We start from the raw sequence: 23,867 nt of genomic DNA on the forward strand, positions 1-23,867 counted from the left end.
TGTCCTTTGGGACAAAAGTGTCTTGGAGGGGAATGGTCTTTGGAGATGCATAGTTTGGAGGGGAATAGTCCCCGGAATAGTAGTGTGGCAGCTCCACAAGGGTTAATTACCCGAGGGTCAATCCAATCAACGAGTTGAACTGTTGTTGTCGACAGAGCCGCCACTTCCAGCAGACTGCTGGGGTATCGTGGATGTGGCACCTCAAGCAAAAGACAGCTTTCAAAGGAATTACAAGACATTCTGTGCTTTGAAAATATATTTCAATCAACATTACACATACATGTACATTTACAGAGTGTGTAACGATATCTGGTATTATAATCAGTCAGGTACACAACCTTATTATTGTCTGTTTGAAATTTCAAGATGAATTTGAGCAGATTGACTGCCATCAGAACTGTGTGAAACATTAGCTCGAATTCACCATTCCAAACATCCTCGTGCCATGAATATAACTGTTGAACATTTTTGTCCACAATATGATCAAACTCAAACATTCAGCACTACCAACACAAACAGTAGTTAACTACTACCTACAGTAGTCTGATACAATAACCAATGCATGGCTGGTTTAGACACTCAAAAGTTTTGGCTAAGCTCCAAAACCTTGCGTGCTACTTTGAAGTGTATAAATAGAACAATCTGAAAGATAACATCGATAGGGTTGTGAACCTAACTAACTACCTTTCTTTGAATACAAGATGTAAAACTATGGGTATCATAGAGGGCTATGTACAATAATGATGCCCTTCCTAAAGGGCATCACATCCATCACTATTTTCAATCAATGTCACATGTCAAAATAGATGCCAATCAATCAACTATGTAAATCTAAGTAGAAACCTCTACTCAACTGTGACACATTGTCATTGACATCATCCATACCAGTGCCGCCCTCAACCAATAAGAGCCTTGACATTTTAGAAACGGTATTGCATAATTTTGAACTTAGATGAAAATCATAAAACTTAAACATCAAAGTAACAACAAAAGACCTTGAACAACATCTGTGCTGAAGGTATAACATCTCATGAATGGAAAACAGTCCCTCGGAGAAAGTTCTCCTTCAATTCTATAGAAACCGTCCAACTATGACACGTACAGAACTGAAGATAGAAAAGTGTGATAAAATGGTGATATTTACAGATGACTAGAAGAGATAACATTTACAACAAGGTGCCCAATGTTTATGCAACGTAAAGGAGGAGAACTTGAGCTATCATTGTGTGGTTTACAGAGCTCTATGTGTAGAGTGTGCTGCATACATTTATGTACATCTCTACCAAATATGCAAGATCACACAGTTGTAGAATATCTCTGTGTAAATGTTCTGATGCATCCAAGTATGGCCCACACAGTCCTGCATCTGCTCATTCATTTGAAGGAGAGATATCAACAAGAAGGGAGGCCGTGCCAATGACATCAACAATATTTAGCCAACGATACCAACAGGAAGTCCCTGTCTTGTGAAGTACACTTGTTCAGACACCATCAGTTACTTGCTTCTTAAACAAAAATTAAACTGTTAATTGCTTTAAGTGACGGAGGCAACCTCATATGTTACAAAATGATCATATTTGTTGTGGACTATTGAGAATTCTCGTCTCGAATAATGTCTAAGCAATATGTAGAACCTGGAGTAGTCTCATAAAATACATAGAATTTACATAATGTTTAGTAAAATGCTTCTTACGTTTCATGCAGTCTCGTCTACCCTACCAGAGGTTCTTCACCTCTCTAAGACACACAATGAGTATTCAAGCAGCATCTGGTATGCGCTTACATAGTTCCAACTTTTACCCATCACAGCTCTGATTCAAAGTCCTAGAAAGAGTCTCTTCAATTCTAACAAACCAGTCTAAGTTTGTAATTTGTAAGATTCAACAATCTAAACTACATGAAGAAATTGCTTTCACCAAAAACTGGTGAGCCAACATTGTCATAAAGGCACATATTCCCGAGGTTTAACTTTCTCCAGTCCTTTGACTGTGGGTATGAACGTTTCCACATAATGTCTGGAACCATGCAATCCCTCAACTGATCTGTTAACTATCTTACACCTCAGGCCAAGGTTAGAGAACACCTCTTGACATTCGCTATGACGTACGGCATCACATCTGCTCGGGCATATCTCGCCGGTGACCTGCTCTATCCTGGATCACCTATCCAACCAGATAACTACTATTTTGTCACAGATCACTTCGTTGAGCCAGCAACTGGATCATAAACCTGACCACACTGCTTATTTTAAGAAACTCTGGCCTTCCATTAGCAATGACACAAATAATTATCATGCACTTCAGGATACATGCACTGCACTGCAGCACACGAGTAGTGCATTGGAGTTCATCTACCCTGCACTACAACACAAGTAGTGTATTAGAGTTAATGTGCACTGCACTACAGCACACGAAAAGTACACTGCAGCACAGTTCATTTCTAACATCTTTCATTTCCAACTGCGGGATCTGAAGTCTATTTTCATCTCTTGCATTGATCTGTGAGATCAGGCCATTTCAAGTCCATTTTACCTTGAAAACAGGCAATCTGAATGTCTTCATTTTTCATCTGCTCATTTTCAAGGTACAGCACCAACGGCTTTTAAAGTTGACCACAACTGTCCTCAAAACCTCGAAGCCTTTTGACCTCATCCGTTCTGAAGCTCTCGTAACACGCATTCAAAAGATAAGACGTCTCTTTCTGAGAATCTCTTTCAACGGCTTTTCAAAATTCATTTGCAGATTCTCTGGGTGACAATCCACGTTATAAATTGACATACTCCACACCACAATCGTTCAGCATTGAATCGTCCATGCTGACACTGCTGCAGCGAGATTGATGTAATGGCGATGAGAGCATTGGGTCTCCACAAACAGGAGAGCTATCGTCCATGAGTTCATGAATAACTGTCGGCGTGGGACCTTCATCAGTCTCCCGTTTTATCCGTACAGAAGGTACAGTGTTATACCCTGTGGATTGATGAAGCACCTGGGTTAGACAGTCTGTTGTTTCCAATTCACTATCAGGCACATTCAAGCCTTGCATTTTCATCATCATTTCCAGTTGCTGAAAATAACAATAAGAAACTTAAAATCTCAGATAAATGAGGACAAATCACATGATGATAGCAAACGCATTGATACCAACTTAATGGTGACGACTAAGAGCAACTGCTTGTAGCCACCATTATGCCAATCTCCAGTATAGATTCCATGTCTATCAGTGAGTCGTCCTTGATTAAGTTTGACATGTGGCTCATTCAGACCTCTTGAGATGGAGGTAATGTAGAGCTTCACGTTTTAGGGTACAGAGCCACTGCACAGAGCCCTTGGAATCCACTGGAATAGCACAAGAGGTTGTGAGCAGCACAAAACGTCTTCGAGTCCTCTATGGTAATGCATTACGCATTATTCTTTCACAAGGAAACTAACCTGAATCCTCAGCATCATCTTCCTATTCGCTGATTCCATATTCTTCGACTTGGCTTCAACCTGGTGTAACCTCTCATCACTACGTCTCAGTCGCCTGATATAATCAACAGATGCCTTCAAGATGGTGCCCTTGTTTTGTCGCATGTCTCTGTAACATCAATAGATAACGCAAGGTGAGAAATTGGGTTAGCAATCAAGTTAAGATAGGACTTTCATCTCAATCTAAAAGACAACACAAGGTAAATCTTAGGCCAGACTGAGCTTCCTCATTCCTACACTTCAGCAAGGTTTCCACGGTCTGCATGTTTCACTCTGCAGCATTCGTGTGTAACAAGAGGTGTTGCTCAGCTGATTTCAAAACAGGCAGATTTTCACCATCAACGAAATCCCCACATAAATTAACAGCCAGAAACAGTTGCTATGACTGGACTTTCTCAAGAAATAAAGCAATTTTCAACTTACGGGTCACATGACTTTGGCAGAAGTGTTCCTAGTTCCTTGATCCTCTCATTGATGTGAACCCGACGTCTTCGCTCAACTGGAAGAAGAAAATGTACCGTTACAATCATGACATACTTCATCACAGAGGAACTTTGGCCTTCAAAACCAAATGTGAACATTGAACACTCATATCACTCACAACTCACGACCTTGTTTAACCTTGAGGACATTTATCTGGAAATGAGCATTGGTTTCTTTCACAAGTCCCAGTTGGTGAATAGAATTGGGTAAGTCTTATAGGAGGCCAACAAGGCAAGCTCTTCAATCTTGCAATCAAGTTAAGTGGTTCACCCAAGGACACAAATCACCCTCAAACTTACTGATATTATGATTGTCTTTCTTCTGTCGATCTTTGGCCATGGCGCGGTTGTCGTCGTTGAGATAATGGTTACTATACGGGGGCATTTCTTCCTTGATGCTGTCTAAGTTGAAGTCGGAAGGACACGAGTTGGCCTGTTTATGCGAAGCACCATTCGTAGTCAAATTGAACATATCATAGACATTCTTGCTTTGTGGTAACTGCAAATGGAGAGGAGATAGTTAAGTGCCTAGCCCGAGGACACACAACACATTTGTAGTCATATTGTACATCCTCTCACTAAGGGAAAAGGCAGTCTCATATCCTCAACCAACAGACTCGAGGCAGATGCCCTTACCAGTTAGCACCAACAGTCCAACACATTCAAAAGGTCCAGCGTTGTTTTAAACGAGCCTGCGTCCCTCCAACTGCTGATTGCATAAAGCTGATTGTATAATCAAACTCGTACAATATACCATCAGAATAATGCCACTCTTATTGTCATAGCTGGCATTTGAATAGGAGATGCATTCACAGGTGGTCCAATTGGATTCATCATCATGATACCGGGAATAGGCTTGTCACAAGCCTTTTATATTAATGTGGGCATGATGCAATAAAACCAGACATAACTATGCAGGTGTAATGGATCAGTTGACACTAAAGATCACCCCCAATACTACATTTAGGTCTTTTTAAGAGAGAACTCCCTTTCAACACTGACTGTAGACTCCCTAAATATTCTAATCAAACTCTTTAACCCAAAGACCTCTTTTTCAAGTACCCCTGGTAGTGATATTAACTTATGTCAAACATGGGCTGTTGAGAAGGTCTGACACAAATTGATAATCACTGCCACCAAAGATGACCAGGCCAAGGTTGGTAGCCAGCCAAGTCCAGCTAGGGCCTGTTTTCTCCACCCCCACCTCCAGAGGCAATCTCTCAGAGAGAGGCCACCAGATGAACTGGAGTACAATCCTTTGACCAATAACCCTACAAGAAAGGTCATCCCGCCTTCTCACAGATTGAAAGTAATGAAGAGAGTAGAGGTGCCAAAATGATCGTTAGGAAGATAGTTATCCAATCTGCATCCGATAGGCCTAATGAGCAATCACACCAACTGAAGCATTTATACTTTGTTGTTCACAATAACCTCACCATGAAGTCTTGCCCGCTTAGACTTGGTGCCATCACATGTCCACCACGACCCACTGGGATAGTCTTCATATTTGGAAAGTTCTACAGTCTTGTCTGGAAATGTTAAGACTGTCCAGTTGCTCCAGACACCAGAATGTCCCTTATCATATCCTCCCAGGATCCAGCTTCACCTTTCAAGACACCAGAATGTCCCTTATCATATCCTCCCAGGATAGTTCCAGCTTCACCTTTCAAGACACCAGAATGTCCCTTATCATATCCTCCCAGGATCCAGCTTCACCTTTCAAGACACCAGAATGTCCCTTATCATATCCTCCCAGGATCCAGCTTCACCTTTCAAGACACCAGAATGTCCCTTATCATATCCTCCCAGGATAGTTCCAGCTTCACCTTTCAAGACACCAGAATGTCCCTTATCATATCCTCCCAGGATCCAGCTTCACCTTTCAAGACACTGAATGGCCAACCAGATTTAAAGTTGAATCAGAATTGAACTGAGAAAGGAGACCACACAGCTATCGGTTGTTGAAATGCATCAAAGTTTTCAGTGTACTTTATGTGTAGGCCTATATGACGATATGACACTGTGATCAGGATTATAACTCTTCACCCAGAAGTCATGAACTGGATCATCTCAGATAAAGTGAATGAGATATGACCTCAGTTAAAGGTGATAACGATAAGAGACAGTAGTCAGTGCAGACCTGAGTGGCCGGGGCGACTTTCTCCCTAAAATCAACATACAATATCACAGCAGGGATCCGAGGAAGGCTACATGGAGGGATCGGATAGAGGGCTGCCTGGCCACGCCAATCAGGGCACAAGAGAAAGGCACCACACAAGTACCACCACCTTTCCTCATATTAGACCCACATGATTATTTTCAATGTGTGGGAGGAGAGATATTAGTATTAAAACAGCTGTATCATGGTCTGTTGTAAAAAATTGTTTTGTTAGTCCTGACCAGTAACTTAGCAAGTTGTTTTTGCCTCTCACGTGACACAATGGGAATTCTAACAAGTTTTCTGGAAAGAGAACAACAGAGCAAACATGGCCACTTTCTCTTTCCTGGTGTGGCCATTGTGGTTAACTCTGTTGGATGATCAATCCACTATTGTGGCAACAAGTCTTCCTATTGTGGCCCAGTGTTGCTAATAATGTGGGTTAATTAACCACAATCTTGGCAATTTTCATGACAGTTTAACAACTTGGTAATTAGTGGCCTGAGAAAGCAAGACAGGCCTCTCATTAACATGAACCAGTTAATTTAACTGGTTCATGATTAGCTCATTATGAAGATTTATTCGTAAATTTGGAAGCATCATGGATGGACTAATCTATAAAGATAAATCCTCTAGTGGCTTAAAATGTGTTCAAAGGGACTACAGTCTTGTCTCTCATCTCCACATGAGATGTTCAGAGTAACCACAAACCACATCTCTCCTTTATGAAATGAAGAAGTATTTCATAACATGACTTAGACACTTACCCCTGGTACTGTTTGTGACATGTGTGTGAGTGTCGGTTCAATCAGACTCAGGTCACCATCAATGGTTGCATCAACTGATTCCAAACTGGCGATGTCACCCAGCAGTTCGTCGACCTGAAAAGCAAAGTCAAAAAATTTTCAATTGCAATCATGAATGAGTGCATACGTGATAGAATATGAAAGTATGACTGCTGAAAACAGCAAGACATATAACATATGCATTGCAGGCATACAAACTTCCAATTTAACCACAAAAAAATGTTTTTGAATAAAACAGAAATTTGTGATGTGATAATCCTCGAATCATCCAGGAAAACAGACGTGTAGATCAGCCAATTGCAGGTGGGATGTGAGGCCACATTCTGTTTTGATCTGCTTTGAGAGTATGACTCATGGTCACACTCTGTGGATTGAATAGGAGAGCATATGATGTCAGCTCTCCTGCCACAGTATTGTACCAATTCAGGGAGGAAAGTGGTCTCAAAATGTGGCACTTGATGTTCATGTTTCAGGCCATGCTTGATGGTAGTAAGTCTGTTGGCAGTTAGAATGCCTGACTGAACGTGTTTTTAATGTCTTTTCGGCCAAATTCCAGAGCACTGTTGGCTGAACCCATTATTGTCAGTGAGTTGCACCGGATCACCAGTCTCGGGCACCCCCACTTGGTTATGTCTTTGTCACAGCTCAACTCAAGTTATTCAAGCCGGACATGAGCAGTGACTCCACCTGCAATATTCAAGAGGTCTCCCTACAATAAAGATGGTCTTACCTCTCATCCTGAGGACAGACAGTACGTTGGTAACGTGAGACAGCTGATTAGGGTGGACCTGAACTGACTATGAGCGAAGAGGAAAAAGGTGGACTTACCCTAAGTCTAGAACGACCTGAGACTGAGACACAGGGCCGGACTTTTCGGAGTGTACCATGCACTGAACTATGAGGGTAAGAGGGAGCCAAGTCTATCCTATGTATAACAGGAGGTTGACCCCGTGAAGCATGCTGGTGAACTGATGGTATAACCATGTGTGTCTGGTCGAGCCGAAATAATGTGTTGCATCAATTTAAATACTTAATGACAAGTATACACAACAGCTGATGCTTGCCTCAGGCCAAGCCATGCTAGATGTTAGAGGGTCTACATAGGGATGAGATTAGTGGACGTCAGCTCTAGTCAAGATATCAGCCGCCCCACCACCATGTGATGGTTATGACAAGGTCACACAGATGGCAGAATGATTTGGCCAAAATAGTTCTCCTAAAAATGATTGTACACTATTTCGATTAATCTTATGAATGTAACAACTCAGAATACAGGCAATGTCATGCTTGTAAGATCCCTTTACAGTTACAGTGTAAGACACCTTGTATTTGCTGTAAGCTCTCCATCACAGGCTGACTATGACTGTGAACACAGCCATTCACTCCATCTGCCCATGCACTCTATAAACTGGTAATACCATTCAAATAAAACAGGTGTGGGTGATATATTAATACACCTTCACACCAATGTATAATCATTGTTAGCACATGTAGGGCTGCACATTGTCTCAACTATTAAAGAGTCACACCAAACTTCCTGATGCTGTACCTGGCTGGCCTCATAGTCAGGGTCTCATACTGAACGCCAGGAGCAGCTGGAGATGATGTTAACCAAGATAGCCACAACTCTCATCTGTGATAAAGTTGTCCACAGCTACCCAAGTTACCATAATGGATACAATCGAACTGGGGTTTGAGTAAAATTCCCACAACTGGTTGCATGCATTATTAGACTTGACTTGAAATATGAAATACAGACTGTCTGATGAGGCAAATGCTGTGAATCTTTAAATCCTAGTCATGAAATGAATAAAATTACCTCACTCACCCATCTGTTATTAACTCCGTACTTAAAGCCAAATGGCAGTGTGCTTTGAAATGTTTAACTTGAAATGAAAAAGATCTATCTGTATTGTTCTATAACTGAGGCAAAGGCAATGGACCTTTCAATACAATGCTATGAAAACCTACCCTTTTGTAAGCTGAGGCAAACTCTCTCCGATGAACACAGTACTTCATCTCCGAGTCACGTCTGATAGCAAAATAAAAAACTTGTAAAATGGCATTGATAGATGACCCCAATTGTGACTGGCAGATTATACTGTCTTGAGGGTAAGCTTCCTGGTTCGGGGGTTTCTCATTTCATGGTATGCCAGGTCATGTTGGAGTGGGACATCACCCTGACATGGTCATGTGACAAGTGCCTAAATATGGTACTTGTCATGTTTTAACGCTTTGCTTGCTTATGATGACCTTGATTCCAGGAAATATCTCCAGGCGGAGATGAGAGGAGACAAGATGCAAACTTCCTCATTCATGATAAAGGATCAAGGAGTTTGTCCTTACTCTCTCTCATAGGCATTCAACTTTCTTAGGAGGAGTTTGACACGGTGAAGACAGTTCTGGCATTGAACATAGTGGCCATCAACTGGCACTATACTATGTCTCAAAACAGCAGGAATGTGCCAAGACAGTTTGAGCTATTTTGACGCCAAGCGAGTCATAAAATCTTGTTAACCAGCATCTAAACGACCATCAGACATCCTCCGCCAAGCTATTGCCTCATTCCAATATGGAACATATCCTTATGCAAATTAAGCTTTTCAAAAACACGTTTTCTTCCAAACTAATATGGCTATGCAAACTTTTAAAGAATGCATTTACCCTACAGGTGTAACACAATGCCATTTTAAGAAAAAGAACATGTTTTTGTTGTACATGTTTCATATGTTCACATAAAGGCCTGCAGATAGGCCAATGGGAGTCTCTATTTTTAGAATATTCGTGGCGTTTAAGCCCAGAATTTAACCGGAAAGAACACCCCCCCATTTCTGAACACTACATGTGTTTTTCATCCTACACTGTTTGAGTACATCTGAACTGAGTCGGGACAGTGCTGTCATCTAGATGATTAAAAGGGAACCAAAATACAGAGTAAGGATCATCGCTAAACTTGTGTCTTTCTTACCTTTCACATTAACTTTGTTACTACTTCATCAATAGGTGGCAGCAAAGACAATTTACAAACCTTTGAAGACAGACCAGCCTGTTAAAACTGATTTGGAAACCATGAAACTCACCTCCGACAAACTAGTCGCTGTACTGCTCATACCAATAGACAGTGGGCTGGGTGGATCAGTCGGGCAGCTGCTGGTCATAGTGGTGAGGTTGCCAAGGTTCACCCCAGGAAACGAATGCACGGTGCCCTTGCCCTGTGATTGGCTGAGAAACATTTGAATCTGGCGCTGCTGTTTTTGTTGAACATGGTACTTGGTTGGGTTTTCAAGCCGAGTCTGAACCTAGAAATACAAATATATAAAACATGTGAGAGGTTTTGTTCACAACAAATTTTTGAAAGACTTTCAGCAAGTACTTTGTGAAGCACCATATCTCTCACAATTGTTTTGAATGAATTGTACTTCCTTTCTGTATTATTCTTAGAATTCCTTACCAGGTCTTGAATAGTTGATAAGAGGAAGCCCTCGGAGATGATGGCCAGCTTCCAGTCCACAGAGTATGCATGGAAATCCAAAGATTTCACCGATACTTGATACAACAGGTCAAGTGATGGAAGGAAGCAGACTCGAGCACCGATACACCGCACATAAGCTCTCGAGGAAATCGACTTTCGAGGTACACGAGTCCTACATGTAATCGACCGTTTGACTAAAGAATACGGTCTCTCTGGGTGAATTTATACTTGAATCACTCATAGACTGATGACAACAGACACAGAACCATGATTTGGTGAATGACTGTCTCGTTTAGCTTCTCATGGCACAGAGCCGTGTGTGAACACGTCTTATCACTTGGGAGGGTTTCAGTGATAAGTTGCTGGCAACAAATCAACAAACACACTGCGATGGTTGCATCTATGGCACGCTGGTCGAGGTGTCTTACCTTATAAATCTGGGCGGGAACCTCCGAGGGGCTGACCGACACCGGCATATGAATGGCGTCCGTTGTCTGGCGATACTGCGACGGTGGCATCTGTTGTCGCATCTGATGTTCCTTCTGCTCCTCGTCTGCTAGCTGCTGCCGCATCAGCTGCAGACGGAGGTTCGTCCTCATCGTCATCGGTTTGTTTTTGACGTCGGTCTGGCTGTAGAAGAGAAGAATATCATCCATAGTGAGTAGGTCTTCCAACTGAATAGGCATGATAGGGCCGTGAAGCTTGACAACGGCTTATATGTTGACTCCTCTCAGACTTTGCCCACGCCTTCAAGTACCCGCTGCGAGGAAATGAAGAATTAGGTTGAGATTTCATCCAATCTCCACTCGAAATTGTCCACTGAAGTGTCTCTCTGCTCAGAAATGTTGTTGTTCATCTGATCCAATAATAGAATCAAAGCTCCTGTCCAATCAAACTCAACATCTAACAATGTCACTGCCAGGAAATTCTGTATCCTAGCAACTCTCAAGAATCAACACAAGTTCATTGAAGTAAAGTCTAGTTTCAGTCTGAGCCATTTCCAAGCAATGCAAAGTCTGTCAATCCCGTTGATAACAATTCCAACCAGATTCAGATGAAGACCTGGTTACTTGGTAACTATGATAACGAAGAAATTGTCAGAACTATCACAGTTGGTGCAAATCAAGTTGACAACAAGCTCTCCCAATGGTGATTGAAGTATGAGGTGAATCGTTGGGCCTTGAAATACAAACCTCTCATCATATTGGGTTAACAAAGCTGGGGGTCCTCACTGCCCACATTCAATATCAGTTTAGTATCGTAACAGACCAGATTATCTTTGTAATTGTAGTAAAAACCTGACCTGGCACTATAAGATATTGAACACTATCATATCAATTGATTCCGAGGGATTGGTTCAATTTGAGATTAAGATTTTAATTGGCCTCATATTTGGACTTTGTAAAACGCTCTGGCCCCAAAAGTGGATTCTCAAGCCAAAGGGGCCATGATAACATGACTTGACAACACAATTATCTCTCCACAGGCGTGACCCTTTGATATTCAGCTCAAGTGCAATGTCACCAAAGTGATCTGTGCCACTACCACCCAATGTACCCGATAATGCAATCACTGCACTCTGTAATGACTTATAGCTACAGAGTCCATTCAAACTACCACATGGTGTGCGCTTTTGTAACTTGGAATTTCTTGCATAAACATGTTCAATGCTACAAATATTTTTACTTAAAGCTAGAAATGTCAGCTTATCGAAACATTATATGAATAGCTCTCATATTGTCTATCATAGTTTTCATATATATCCATTCACTACCCAGTTTTTATATCTTAGAAATGATTTACAAATAAATTCTTTCACAAGTCTTCAAAATGGTGTATTTCAGGTTGGTTTATGAACTTAAGCTAGGCACATTACATAAGAAAATAAGCAATCGGACCCAAACAGATTTCCTGATTATTCCACAACATTTTGCCAAGAACGCAAAATGTTTTGGGAGACAGCCAACCTTGGATTTTGTTGTTGTTTTTGAGTTCCATGTCCAGTCAAGTCCTTTGACTCCACACTTTGGCTCATTGCAGTGGCTGGTTTTCAATCACTCTACAAGAAGCTGGCAAGGCTGGTGGTGTTTACCCTTCTTCCATATCATGAACTGGATGAATGTTGAGTGCGATTAGGCCAATTTCTTCAGAACACTCACCCACAACATGACCTGACAGTGAGCCAAAACATTTGTTGTTTTGGTGGCGCATTCATAACTCTGACTTACATATCTGGCCCAGGTACATTGGAACTTGCCACCTTCTGCAAGGTAAACACACTCAAACTATTCAGGGAAATTCCTAGAAAACCACTGAAGCCTCTATCTGACCTTTTGACAAACCGTTCTCACTAAGCATGGAGAAGAACTGGATCAAAATAGGCCTAAGTGAGAGGACCAAATTCTTTGATGACATAGACTTAACTCTCTCAGATGGAGAGACCCCTAGTAAGGGTATACGGGAATAGGACTGAAGCTGTGAAAATGGTGAGAACTTCACAACTTTCCCTTTCAGTTATAAAACTGTTGTCAAGTCCAAACCAGAGGCCAGCAGTTGGGCAAATATTATGTGTTCTAAATGTCAGGTCATAGCCTCTTTGCCTTATTGCCTCCTCGGTGAGAGGTACAAGCTGAATAACAGAATTCAGAGCAGGGCCAGCAGAGGAAGTGACCTCTTCATTCCCAATGACCTATTTGACTCAGAATCAGAGTTTGCGGAAATGGAGGACAACAAGCCGAAATCATACACCAATTTTGTAATTCACAGCTCTAATTGGCCATAATTAGAGGAAAGCCTGTTCTAAGAATCAACATATGTAAGCTATTATCAGTGATCGGCAGATATACTTGCCACCACTAAACATAGTCTGCACAATCTACATCCTGACTCTACCAAGTTCAAAAGACTAGTCCTGTGGGGCGACATGCTTCAAACAGTAGTGATACACACAACAACCTGGTCAATGTGATTGAGTCGATCTCAATCCCTTCTGGCTGGAGCAGTAAATATGACTTGTTAAGTGTTGTAGGAGGAAACAGGAGTGTCTAAAACTCAGATAGAAAAGTTCATCAGGAATCTGAGCGGTTGCCAGGCACCAATCTTTCTACTGTCCACACATCACTGTCACATGTTCCATTCTGATGCAAAGTATCCAAATGTTGTATTGAAAAGGCCGATGATGTCTAAGCCTTAATGACATCATTATGTATGATGGCCTGTCATTGGCCAGGGAGTGATTAAACAATACATCCAGGGTTGAATTGCCAGATCCTGGTACAGAAGTCCCGATTGGCAATCAAGGTCAAGGACATAGGTACCAACTGTGTCATAAGTGATATTCACAGTGATCAGTTTGTGGTACTGTTTATATAGTCAGTGTCAAGGGTCACAGCTAGAAAGTCAGCCTTGAGTGTGGCATACAAGGTTACTTTTGACCGGAACTGTTGCCTTTCTCAATTGCTTTTGCAGCTTTCCGCAGTCCTTTTAGAAGTGTGGTCTTGTAAAAGAGGTTTCAGTCGTTTCTAAGGTCCACTGTCATAAGAACCATCATGCAATCCTGTGGTCTTATAAAGGAGGTTTCTGTTGTTGGTTAGGCGCACTGTCATTAACGAAGCGACACTCATTTCCTGTTTTGTGTTCGGCCTATATTTGGATCAAGACGTGATAAGTTCATACTTCATAATGAACTGGATTTATATTGATCATTTCTGCAAGTCATTATGTTCCAGATAGGCCTACTGTAGAATTCAGAACAATGGAATCTAGGCCGATAGATAACATGCAGGCCAACCTCCACCCTGCTACAGAACTGAGAGGTACAATACATGACACTGGGCTCAGACCACTGAAATGATCATGCAAGCCAACAGTCATGTCAGGCTCTTTGGCCTCATTTATAACCGTTCCAATGAGTACCAAGGATACCAGGCACTGGCACTGGCACTTTCACTTTCCCTCTTGACAGGACCAGCCACAAAGAGCCAGGACACAATGGAACGATACATCACCACAACAAAGATAAAGAGCACATGATAGGTCTGTCTGCCTATTACAGGGGCTCAGCCCCTCGGCCTACAGTACTTAAGGATACTATCCATGGGTCATAGATGCATGGAAAACTCACTGGGACCCTCAGTCAGTCCTACCTTTCTGGTGATTTAGCCTTCTTGTCCAACATCCTCCCGTCTCCCAGTACGAGTAGCAATAATCGTAGCTATTTGACTACACAATGGCGACTAAAGAACACACAACAACGCAATTAATCCATCAATATTTCAAACTGGCATACACCATTACCAGGTGGTGTTTACACTCTCTCGGTCACAGCTGATTGCCAGGCAGTGCAGGCAATGGCATCACTCAGAACACTTCCACTGCAAGCAACTTTATTTCATCTTTCTGACTTTCTCTTGAAGGAGAGTTTGATGCATATGACCATGACAACTGCCAAGTTAGTCAACTTAAGATTAGGCTACACGTACAATGAGATTTGTAGTGTTTTAGCTAAAGAGTTTCAGCAGGACCTAGCCTCTCACACAAGTGGCTAATGCATTTCCATGAAGTGGGGCAACCAGCAAGTAGGGCACCAACCCAGCCTTTTTTAGGCTCTGCCCTTTCTGCCTAGCTTGGGAACGTGAATTTTGATGCAACCAGCAAATCTGCTTGTAAATTACAGGGAACCAGTTTCTAGTGGCATTTGCTGGTGTCAAGAGATATAAGATTTGTATTGTATGTAAGCATGCAACAACACCTTGTTGTACACAGATCAGTGTGCTGTTTGAATTTCTAAAGAGCAAGTGAAATGCGCTCAGTCATATCCAAGACAATGCACAGCTTCACTGCTTGGTCAGCCAAGACAATACCTATCAGATTAGACAATGTAGAAGAAGGGAGCTTTACTGGGGGCACAGTTCAGGCTTTGCTCTGCACTGGAGTGTGTGTGTAAAATGATAGTCTTTAAAAGACCTCCTTCTAATTTGGATTATATAGGTTTTATTCAATTTTGATATGAGGACACCTTACTAAATAGCATGGGCCATTTCAAGGTAGGTGTGCTGATGAAATGTCCTCTCAAATCCCCATTTGGGGTCACTCTATCTGAGAGTTTCTCTGGGCATGATATTTTCAAAACCGTTGCTTCTAGAGGGGCACTAATTCAACTCAAGTCGAACCTCCCATAGCAGACACCTCTCTAATAAGGACACCCTTTATATTAAGGACACTGCATTTGGTCCCAAGCTGGTCAATTTCATTGAATTTGACCTCTGTATCAGGACACATCTCAATTATGGACAGCATTTGTCTTGGGACAAGGGTGTCACCCAGACCTGATATCAAAGTGTATGTTCAGGGTTAGGCCACTTACAAGAGATTGTTCTTTTTGTCTTTCAGCCCAAGCAACCCCATTGAATGGTGAGTTACTTTACTTGTGTTTAATCAATGAGACAATCCACGTAAGCAATTTTTATGTGAAGTTTGGTTCACAGGCAATTGTCAGCAACACAGATTTCATGTTCGATGCCTATCGTAAGAGGTACATGTTACCTAGCATAGATTTGGGATTACATAAAATTATGTTGGGTTGATGTAAATTTTATGCTTGGTATCTCTCCAAAACTTTCTAATCGTTCAAACTGACAGGGCATCATGTGTATTTTTTCATGTGATAAGAAAACCCCAAGAGGTTGAGTAATAAACATTCATGGGAGTGGGCGGGAGGGGGGGGGGGTGGGTGGGTGGAGGTGGTGTGAGCATGATTTAAATGAGTTTTTTATCGATGCTTAATGAGTGACAGAAGAGGAAATGTGAAATTAGGTTAATTGCAATCTTCAATGTTCCTCGACTTTGGATTTCAATGAAATGCCAATCAAAGCAAAATTTTGCAAAATTACTCAAAAAACGAACGAATTCAGTTTGAATGAAGTTTTATATCAAAGGATTGTTACTACTTTTTCATACTTTCCAGTGATTTTTGACACAAACCTTTGAAAGTGTCATCCAAATTTCTGGTACAATTTAGTCTGGGAGCGACCACTGTCCACATGCAACTATGATGAATCTAATCTACAAGTGGCATCAAAATGCAAACTTGTTTTGTTGCGCTGTCCCTGTAAAGTTAACAAACACTACGTCTATTTCATAAAATAGTTCATTATTTTATGTCCTTGTTATTAGCTAAAGATCAAATAGTTAACATCCGTCATCTTTATTTTTGGAAAGAAGCACTGCAGAACCCTCTTAATAGTAATCGCCATGAATTTTTTAGACTTTTACCATTTTCAAAATCTAAATTTGTTTCATATTTGAACGAAGGGCAGAATAGAGGACAGCAGTGATGTTATATGTGAAGTACTGCACGGAGTGTGCACAAAGCACAACAATCATGGCATACTTTTCCCAGTCACAAGACTTGTATCAGGTTTCCAAATCAGAAATCAACAAAATCAGAAAGATTTTCCAACAAATCTGCGTAAAACTCAAAAGATATCCAAAGGACTTGAAAACTATTCACTGCCCAGATGCCGAGAATCGAGGTGAATACGTACCCATAGTAATCACAATACGGAAGGCAATAACGCGAGAAGTATCCATAAGAATTCATCGGAGATAACGGCCTCATAGCTGACATTACGAATGCTCAAGTACCGACTCCCGATCATGCTCCCTGAAATCATCGCTATCGATATTTATAGCAATTATGAGTTTCCTAGCTCGAGGGGAAGTCACCCACATCACGTGAAATACATATTCAACAAGTGTCTGAATTTGACTTGAGAGGCATGTTGTGACATGAAATTCATTGTCAATGGATGCATGGTTAGGATAGCCAAGAGGTAATTGGGGGAGCTACTGGACCAGAGCTAAGACAAGAGGGGCAACTGTCGGGGACAAAAAATGATGATCTGAGCAGAGTCTGCTCATGTGTACCATCACATTCACAAACAACCTTAGACTATTCTATGAGTTCTCATACTGAACTTGTCACTTTCATCCAAGACCAGACTACAGCACCCAGCAATGCCAAAAATGACTTTGGACACGGGAGAAATCAAGTGTTGCATGATGTCACATCAGACATCATGATGTTACCTTGATGGTGTAAGCCCCAAGTAGCAGCTGCTCTGCGAAATCTAACTCTAGTTGTCTATAAAACATCTTTCAGACAAGGTGCCACTCACCCTCCTGGCCACTTGAGCCTGTCTCACACTTGCACAGCTAACAGTGAGTTTGCCAGTAAGGCTATGCATTCGGCAAATAAACCTCCAAAACAAGGTCACACCAAACCTTGATTTGAAAATATTGCTGCGAATAAAGCATTATCGTCATTTAGTGAATATGTTTTGCACCTAAACCACTGGCCTAGATTGACACAGGCCTCTTCAGTCTTTTCAGATAAGGTAGGCCCTAAATCTAAAATATCTAGTAAAGGTGGCACCCAGCCAAACCTCCTCCCCTAGACAACCACTCGCATTCAGTCTTGAGCTACAGGTGGTGACCTTTGGCAAGGCACTAATTTGGCTGAACCATCCCACTGTTCAGAAGTAACATCCATGTTGTGCACCCACTCCACCCAAAATGCATACTTGTATGAGCAGTTTGCACAGAAAGGTGTTTGTGAAAGGCAGAATTGCAATATTCTTCGTGAGAAAGAGTAAGCTGTCTTTAATGATAATTCAGATTAATGTATTCCCCAAAGTTCTTAAAAGGTGCAGCAAAGTGAAGTCCATCCAGCTCAATAACATCTATTTCTGAAGCATGCAGTCATACCTTAGCCTGCCCTTGATTGCAGTCAACATCTCAATACAAACCTTTGAAATATTGAAAGCAAATCCTCCAAATCGTCTATCGAATTCATAACTCTCTTGATTAGAAGGAGGACAAGACCAGCATCAATCAACGTTGCCTTCCAAAGTTCATTCCTCACTTTGGTATTGCTTAAAGACACCACCTCATTTTATATGTCAACAGTTGGTTTCTGAACTTACATCATGAATAAAATAAACATTACGGAAGTCAACATGTCAAACAAAAGAAGAAAATTACCCACGGAAATTTCATATTGCATAATTATTGGTGCGAAAGTTGCAAGTCTCCTCATCACCAAGGAAACTAATCTTGACAACAACCTAGATGTCTTCACTGAACACGACTTCCTGACAGTCTACATCACAACTAATTTTACCTCAACAGAGATATTGCTCACACGAACGTTATGTACGTTTTTTATGTCGTTTTATTTCAAGACAATCTCAACAACGCAATAAGCTCAGTGACGTGGGACTTTCACCCGATGTGATAGCAGGGCCACTTTCAGAACATGGCATTTATCAGTTCCGAGTTTGGCCAGATGGTGGCAGCACCAGAGATGTCAGTTCATGAGATGACATACAATGTACTTGGATCAATACCCTCTTAACCCTTATATGTCAGTCACACAAATGCGATAAACCATACAAGAGGTGGATTATATATCATTGATTGTGAGATTATACCATTTCGTCCTTACTGATTGTCACCATATGCACCTTGCTGTCAAAGAACAGGAAGAGAACAATGAAATCACTGTCTCAGAACCCAGGTTTTCTCTCGTTTTCACTGATAATCAACTTGACCATTTAAAGGTCTTTACAGCTCATCAATTCTGTGTATGGCACAAACGTCAGGATGACTGAAAACCTATCTTACCCAAATAATCAGTCACTCAGTGGCAGTTACTGTGCATGGAAGATTTTCTGACCTGGATTTTATAACTACAGTTACTGTTACACCAGCAGCAACTAAATACATGTACTGTACAGCTGTTCGCCCAGCTTCTCTGAACTAAATACACATTTCACACTATCGCTCAGCTGAAATCAAGACACTATCACAATGTCCATTATTACCGGCTATTGATTTTTCATTGGGTATCGCCCCTAGCACTTTGAAGGTGCCTACACCCACATAGAGGTCGCTTCAAGCTTACTTGGTAGCTTTGAATGTACACTGTGCACAGGAAAGAGTACTGGTATTATGTAGTCCATTGCGACTACTCTGGTGAAATGATATTGTACTATAAAAACAGCATTTGATGTCGTACAGTATCAACGTTTGATTTTTACCATAATTAAGCTCAACTTCTGCAATTTGCCTTGAAGGGATTTAAAAACAAAGATCATCGAATTACATTTCACTACATGTTGATGAACATGGATGGCCAGAGCTGAGCATGAGAGACAACAACACAATGTGTACTGAGACATGCAGCTGATGTCAATCTATCCAAGCAATGTCAATTACAAAATAACGACAATGATCATTTCAATACCTGACAAGGGCCTATCTGATGGGTTGAGAAAGACCCTGAGATACAGCCATTCACTCCACTCTTTTAAGGTGCCAGAAACACAGATTGATCCACACTGTTTCAGACACTTGACTGGATATCCTATCGCATGATGTCAACATTTTCATAAATTTCTTATCTGAAAGAAAGCCTAAAGTGGAAAGCCAAGTTTTGAGATAAGATATAATTCATTACGACAGGAACTTGTCTTAATCTCATATATTTAGGACAAAATTATTAGGAAAACTTGATTCGTGTTTCAGACCAAAACAAATGATGATGAAACAACTCATAAAATGTCGGCCTACGCCTACCATTTCATAAATCAGATGATGTTTTTCTGAACACAAGATTTCCTTAAAATGTCGAGGGTCAGTAAGCCTTGACCTCATTTTCCTCGCATAATGTTCTCACAAACAAGTACCGGCATATAGGACGCCAGTCTGACCCAGTTCAGTATTCGTCATATTACCACATATAGACCGACCATTGTGATCACTTGAAATTTTCAACTTGACGTCAGACAATTTTTTTATAAAAGTCATGTTCATTCACTGAGAAAAGCTCTTCCTAGCTATTTCTCCTGTGTTTGCGATACAAGTTTAAAGTATGGTAGAAGAGAAAGGTTTGTTTGGCCAAAAAGATTACTGACTGACTGACTGACTGACTGACTGACTGACTGACTGACGTGATAATCAGCAGCATGTATCAAGTCTCCGAACAAACCACCTGTCCAGCCAAACCAGTGTTCTTGCCAGCCAGGAGCCACACGCTTCCTGTGTTAAAGGCCAACTTATTGAAAGGTCTAACTTTCAGGTACTTAGATCAGAAGTCCCATCATGCTTCAGAAAAGACGGAGCGCAATCGAGGGGTGGAAATGACACAACATTGATGAGCACTACCAACCAACTTACCATGACATCCTGGGGACTGAGACAAATGATGTTCCAATGAAGATTTAGGTCAAAATGAATGGTTATCACCAACTCGGGACCAAAATATTGGTGTCCTACTATGTCTTCCTCAATCTTCAAATGCCCCCAGCACCTCTCTTCTTAGTTTTCTGAGACAGTGGAATGAAGACAATGTCACAACTGAACTGAGATGGAGACAAAGGCACAACCTCCCTCCACACTAAGTCACAGTGACAGTCTATTTTTGGCCAGATGTGTCCTCAATGATATGAATGCACTGGTACCGACTGCCACCAGTTGTAAACAGAGGCAGTCAAGCATGAGGGAAAATCTCCATTCACACTCACTTGATTCACACTGCTGGTATCGAGTATGGGGTATTACAACACGATACAGTGTTTCACAACCTACCTCGGCGCAACGTCAGGTTTGCTCTTTATCTCGTAGTATTCGCCCTCAAACTCGGGCAATTCAAGGTCTTCTTCACTCACATCGGGCAGCTGCAGAAGACTTTCAAAGTCGAAATCGATTCCCGAATCATTCATTTGATGTTTTGGATTCAAAAGCTTAGAAATTCGAGAAATGATTGAGAGAAATATCAAAAACTATCACGAAGGGCGAAATTGACCACGGGCTTTCCTCAATCCCGTTCCCAATCTTGAATAGGGACATGGTTGGATAATCAAATTCTATTGGATAGTAATATCACATGATTGACGTAATGGTCTACAAATAGCATACGAGTCATACCTGGGAATCCCAGGCACATGGCACGCAAACGCAGCATATTACCCGTCTTGCAGGCTGATTGAGACCGACGAAGGCTTACATAACATACCAGCAAAGTGGAATGATGACTACGAGAATGGGCACATCAATAAACTGTTAGCCATTCAAATACACTAAGCAGTGACGACTTTCAAACGCCGGTCTTTCCTCATTTCTAGACATTCATTTTTGCACGGCGTCCAGCTTACCCCCCCCCCCCTCCGTCCCTAAGTACACCTCGCATGCTCCTCCCCCGCACATGATACTCAGCTCACATATGCTCGGTCATTAGTGCAGAGTGTTGCACTGAACTTCAGGATGTCAGTCCACCTACGGACCTAAAGATATTAATGTACTATCTGTGAACCAACTGCCGCCTCAGCTTTAACATATGCGAGGTGGAGGGGCATGAGGATGACCTGCGATTTCGAAGATGTGCTCCTTCATCCAGTGCAAAGCAATTTACCACCATCCATCAGGCGAGGTCAGGAACTTTCATTTACACAAACAGCACAGACAGGCTTTCAGCTACTTACAAAACCACAGTGGTAATTTCACATAAAATTACTAGATGGAACACACGCTTTTATAACCAATGATGAAAACTTGTAACAATATTTAGTGTGACCTGTCTAGTCTTCTAGACGGCTTCAATGTTTTATGATGATGTAACATGCACGCAGCAAAGACCCCCCCCCCCCCTCTAAAGCATTCTTCAGGAGCCTCCTGGTGGAGGCAATAATCCGGCCTGGTGGATCCGAGACACCAGGACATCTACATGCAATAGGTTGTCCTGAAATGGTTAAGGTAGGCTGTGCCTCGGTTCTCAAGTATGCACAGCCAACCAAAGACTAAACTTCGGACGCAAGAAAAGCTTCGTAGCTGAAGATGTCACCTACCTGATTCCACCTCCTGCATCAGACGTCTCATCCTCAGCAAATCTCGTCTCCATGTCCCTGAGCTCTGCCTCCTGGGCTGCAGCAGCAAGGACAACCTCCTCCCCACACACCATTCCCCCAGGATCTACCTCTGACGCCATGTCGCCGTCCGCACGTGCACCAGCCTCGCTATCACCTTTTGTCTCCGCCGCTCCGTCTTCATTCAAACCTGGCGCATCACCAATGAATGAAGCTTTTTGGATGGTGAGTCCTTTAGACCCTCTCACTAACCTCAGAGATCTCTTCCCTCGAAGTAGACTCCGGAGTAACACGCTCTCCTTGTTCCCAGTCTTTGACTTCATGACGTAGATGACCGTCGGATCTCGTGCCGGCATGTTGTTACGGTCCTCACAAACAGGGTCTGACGGAATGTCACAAGCGTATTCAGAGACAGCCGTTACTCACTTCATGCGGTCACAATCTAGCAAGACACTGAATACCACCCTCAGTCGTATGAAAATTCAGAAAAGGTTAACCGTCCTCTTACTCAAAGCTGCACTTTTTACATATCTTGTCCAACCATACTATCAGTGAAAGTGAAACGCGAACAACCTCAATATAATACTATCATGAATAGTCCTGTTTTGTAACCGCGTTGAACACAATTGAAAGCTGACCTTAATGATAATCTTATACTATGTTCGCCTATTACTAGTGGACTAGTTATATATTACCTTCCATTATCTAACCAAACTATTATAATTCAAAATATCTCGTGCACCAGCTTGCCTGATGCGCACTTTAAAAATGTCCTTTATACTGTCCGTCTTATTGCAAACGTACTTTGCCGAACGATGTCTTAAAAGGCAGACCCGGCGATAGAATATGCATGTATACCGTGAACTCGATCAGGAGTATGTACATGCCATGTAATACTGTGAACTCGATTAGGAGACGTCGCGGCTTCAATGTACACTGTATGCATGGATACACGGAATGTGTCTCGGTCGTCTCCTGGGGCATGGAGAACACCATCCTGAGGAATGTTAGCTTCTCCGGCCCTTCACGTGTAGGAGAAGCGAACATGTTGGTGTAACCGTGTCGCCTATGTCTCCTTTGGCATGGGGTGACACGGACTACGACGGGTCATCATCTTGTAGTAGTATGCAGCAAATTGGCTTCGTAAACTTGCGTGCAGATCGGACTCTAATTCTGACGGGGGAAAACAAACAAACATGCTGTCTCAGACAGAGACACTGGCAGACATCCACGTTACAACATTCTGGCTGTCTCACTCAGTGTAGTGAGTGGCCTAAGCCAGGCTTAGGAAGCATGTCAAAATTATACTAAAGCCCAAAAAACTAACACTCTTCGTCTCTAATTCTTTGGAGATTATGTAACGTATGCGTTTCCTCTGGTATTCGAACATTAACTCAGTGATGTCGAAAGAATTTTGAGATTGCCCCGAACATGCTAAAGTGTTTTTGAGATGGTCCCCAGTATAATCAGCTCAAAGCGAGGCTGAGGGTTCCCACCGAAAGGGGCATTCCTGAGTTTAGCAAATTTACATGGTAACAATTAAATGCACTTAAAA

The 23,867-nt window shown here is 41.9% G+C and overlaps 1 protein-coding gene across 5 annotated transcripts; it reads right to left on the reverse strand.

The window, feature by feature from the left end:
- Nucleotides 1-238: 238 nt before the first annotated feature.
- LOC135490685 (microphthalmia-associated transcription factor-like) lies at nt 239-22,842 on the reverse strand. Of its 5 annotated transcripts, none has more exons than XM_064776022.1 (8): nt 22,295-22,842; nt 10,817-11,018; nt 9,997-10,215; nt 6,878-6,991; nt 4,253-4,451; nt 3,894-3,969; nt 3,432-3,579; nt 239-3,066 (listed from the first exon to the last, which is right to left on the reverse strand). In XM_064776022.1, exons 1-8 carry the CDS (start codon nt 22,666-22,668, stop codon nt 2,764-2,766), a joined length of 1,635 nt encoding a protein of 544 aa, XP_064632092.1. In that variant the 5' UTR covers nt 22,669-22,842; the 3' UTR covers nt 239-2,763. The 5 variants fall into 5 exon arrangements, with proteins under 5 accessions (XP_064632092.1, XP_064632093.1, XP_064632097.1 ...); XM_064776023.1 differs by lacking the exon at nt 22,295-22,842 and adding an exon at nt 21,039-21,270; XM_064776027.1 differs by lacking the exon at nt 22,295-22,842 and adding an exon at nt 20,628-20,650.
- Between the last annotated feature and the right edge of the window lie 1,025 nt (nt 22,843-23,867).

This window comes from Lineus longissimus, chromosome 7, assembly GCF_910592395.1.
Source record: "Lineus longissimus chromosome 7, tnLinLong1.2, whole genome shotgun sequence".
Taxonomy (NCBI): domain Eukaryota; kingdom Metazoa; phylum Nemertea; class Pilidiophora; order Heteronemertea; family Lineidae; genus Lineus; species Lineus longissimus.

Bases quoted from the DNA above. Each gene is read 5' to 3' on its own strand.
- LOC135490685 (XM_064776022.1), bottom strand. From the start codon at position 22,668: ATGCCGGCACGAGATCCGACGGTCATCTACGTCATGAAGTCAAAGACT. The intron at 11,019-22,294 runs GTAGGTGACATC...TCTCTTCTACAG, and splicing joins GATGCAGGAGGTGGAATCAG to CCAGACCGACGTCAAAAACA. The intron at 3,970-4,252 runs GTAAGTTTGAGG...TTCTTCTTCCAG, and splicing joins GAAAGACAATCATAATATCA to TTGAGCGAAGACGTCGGGTT.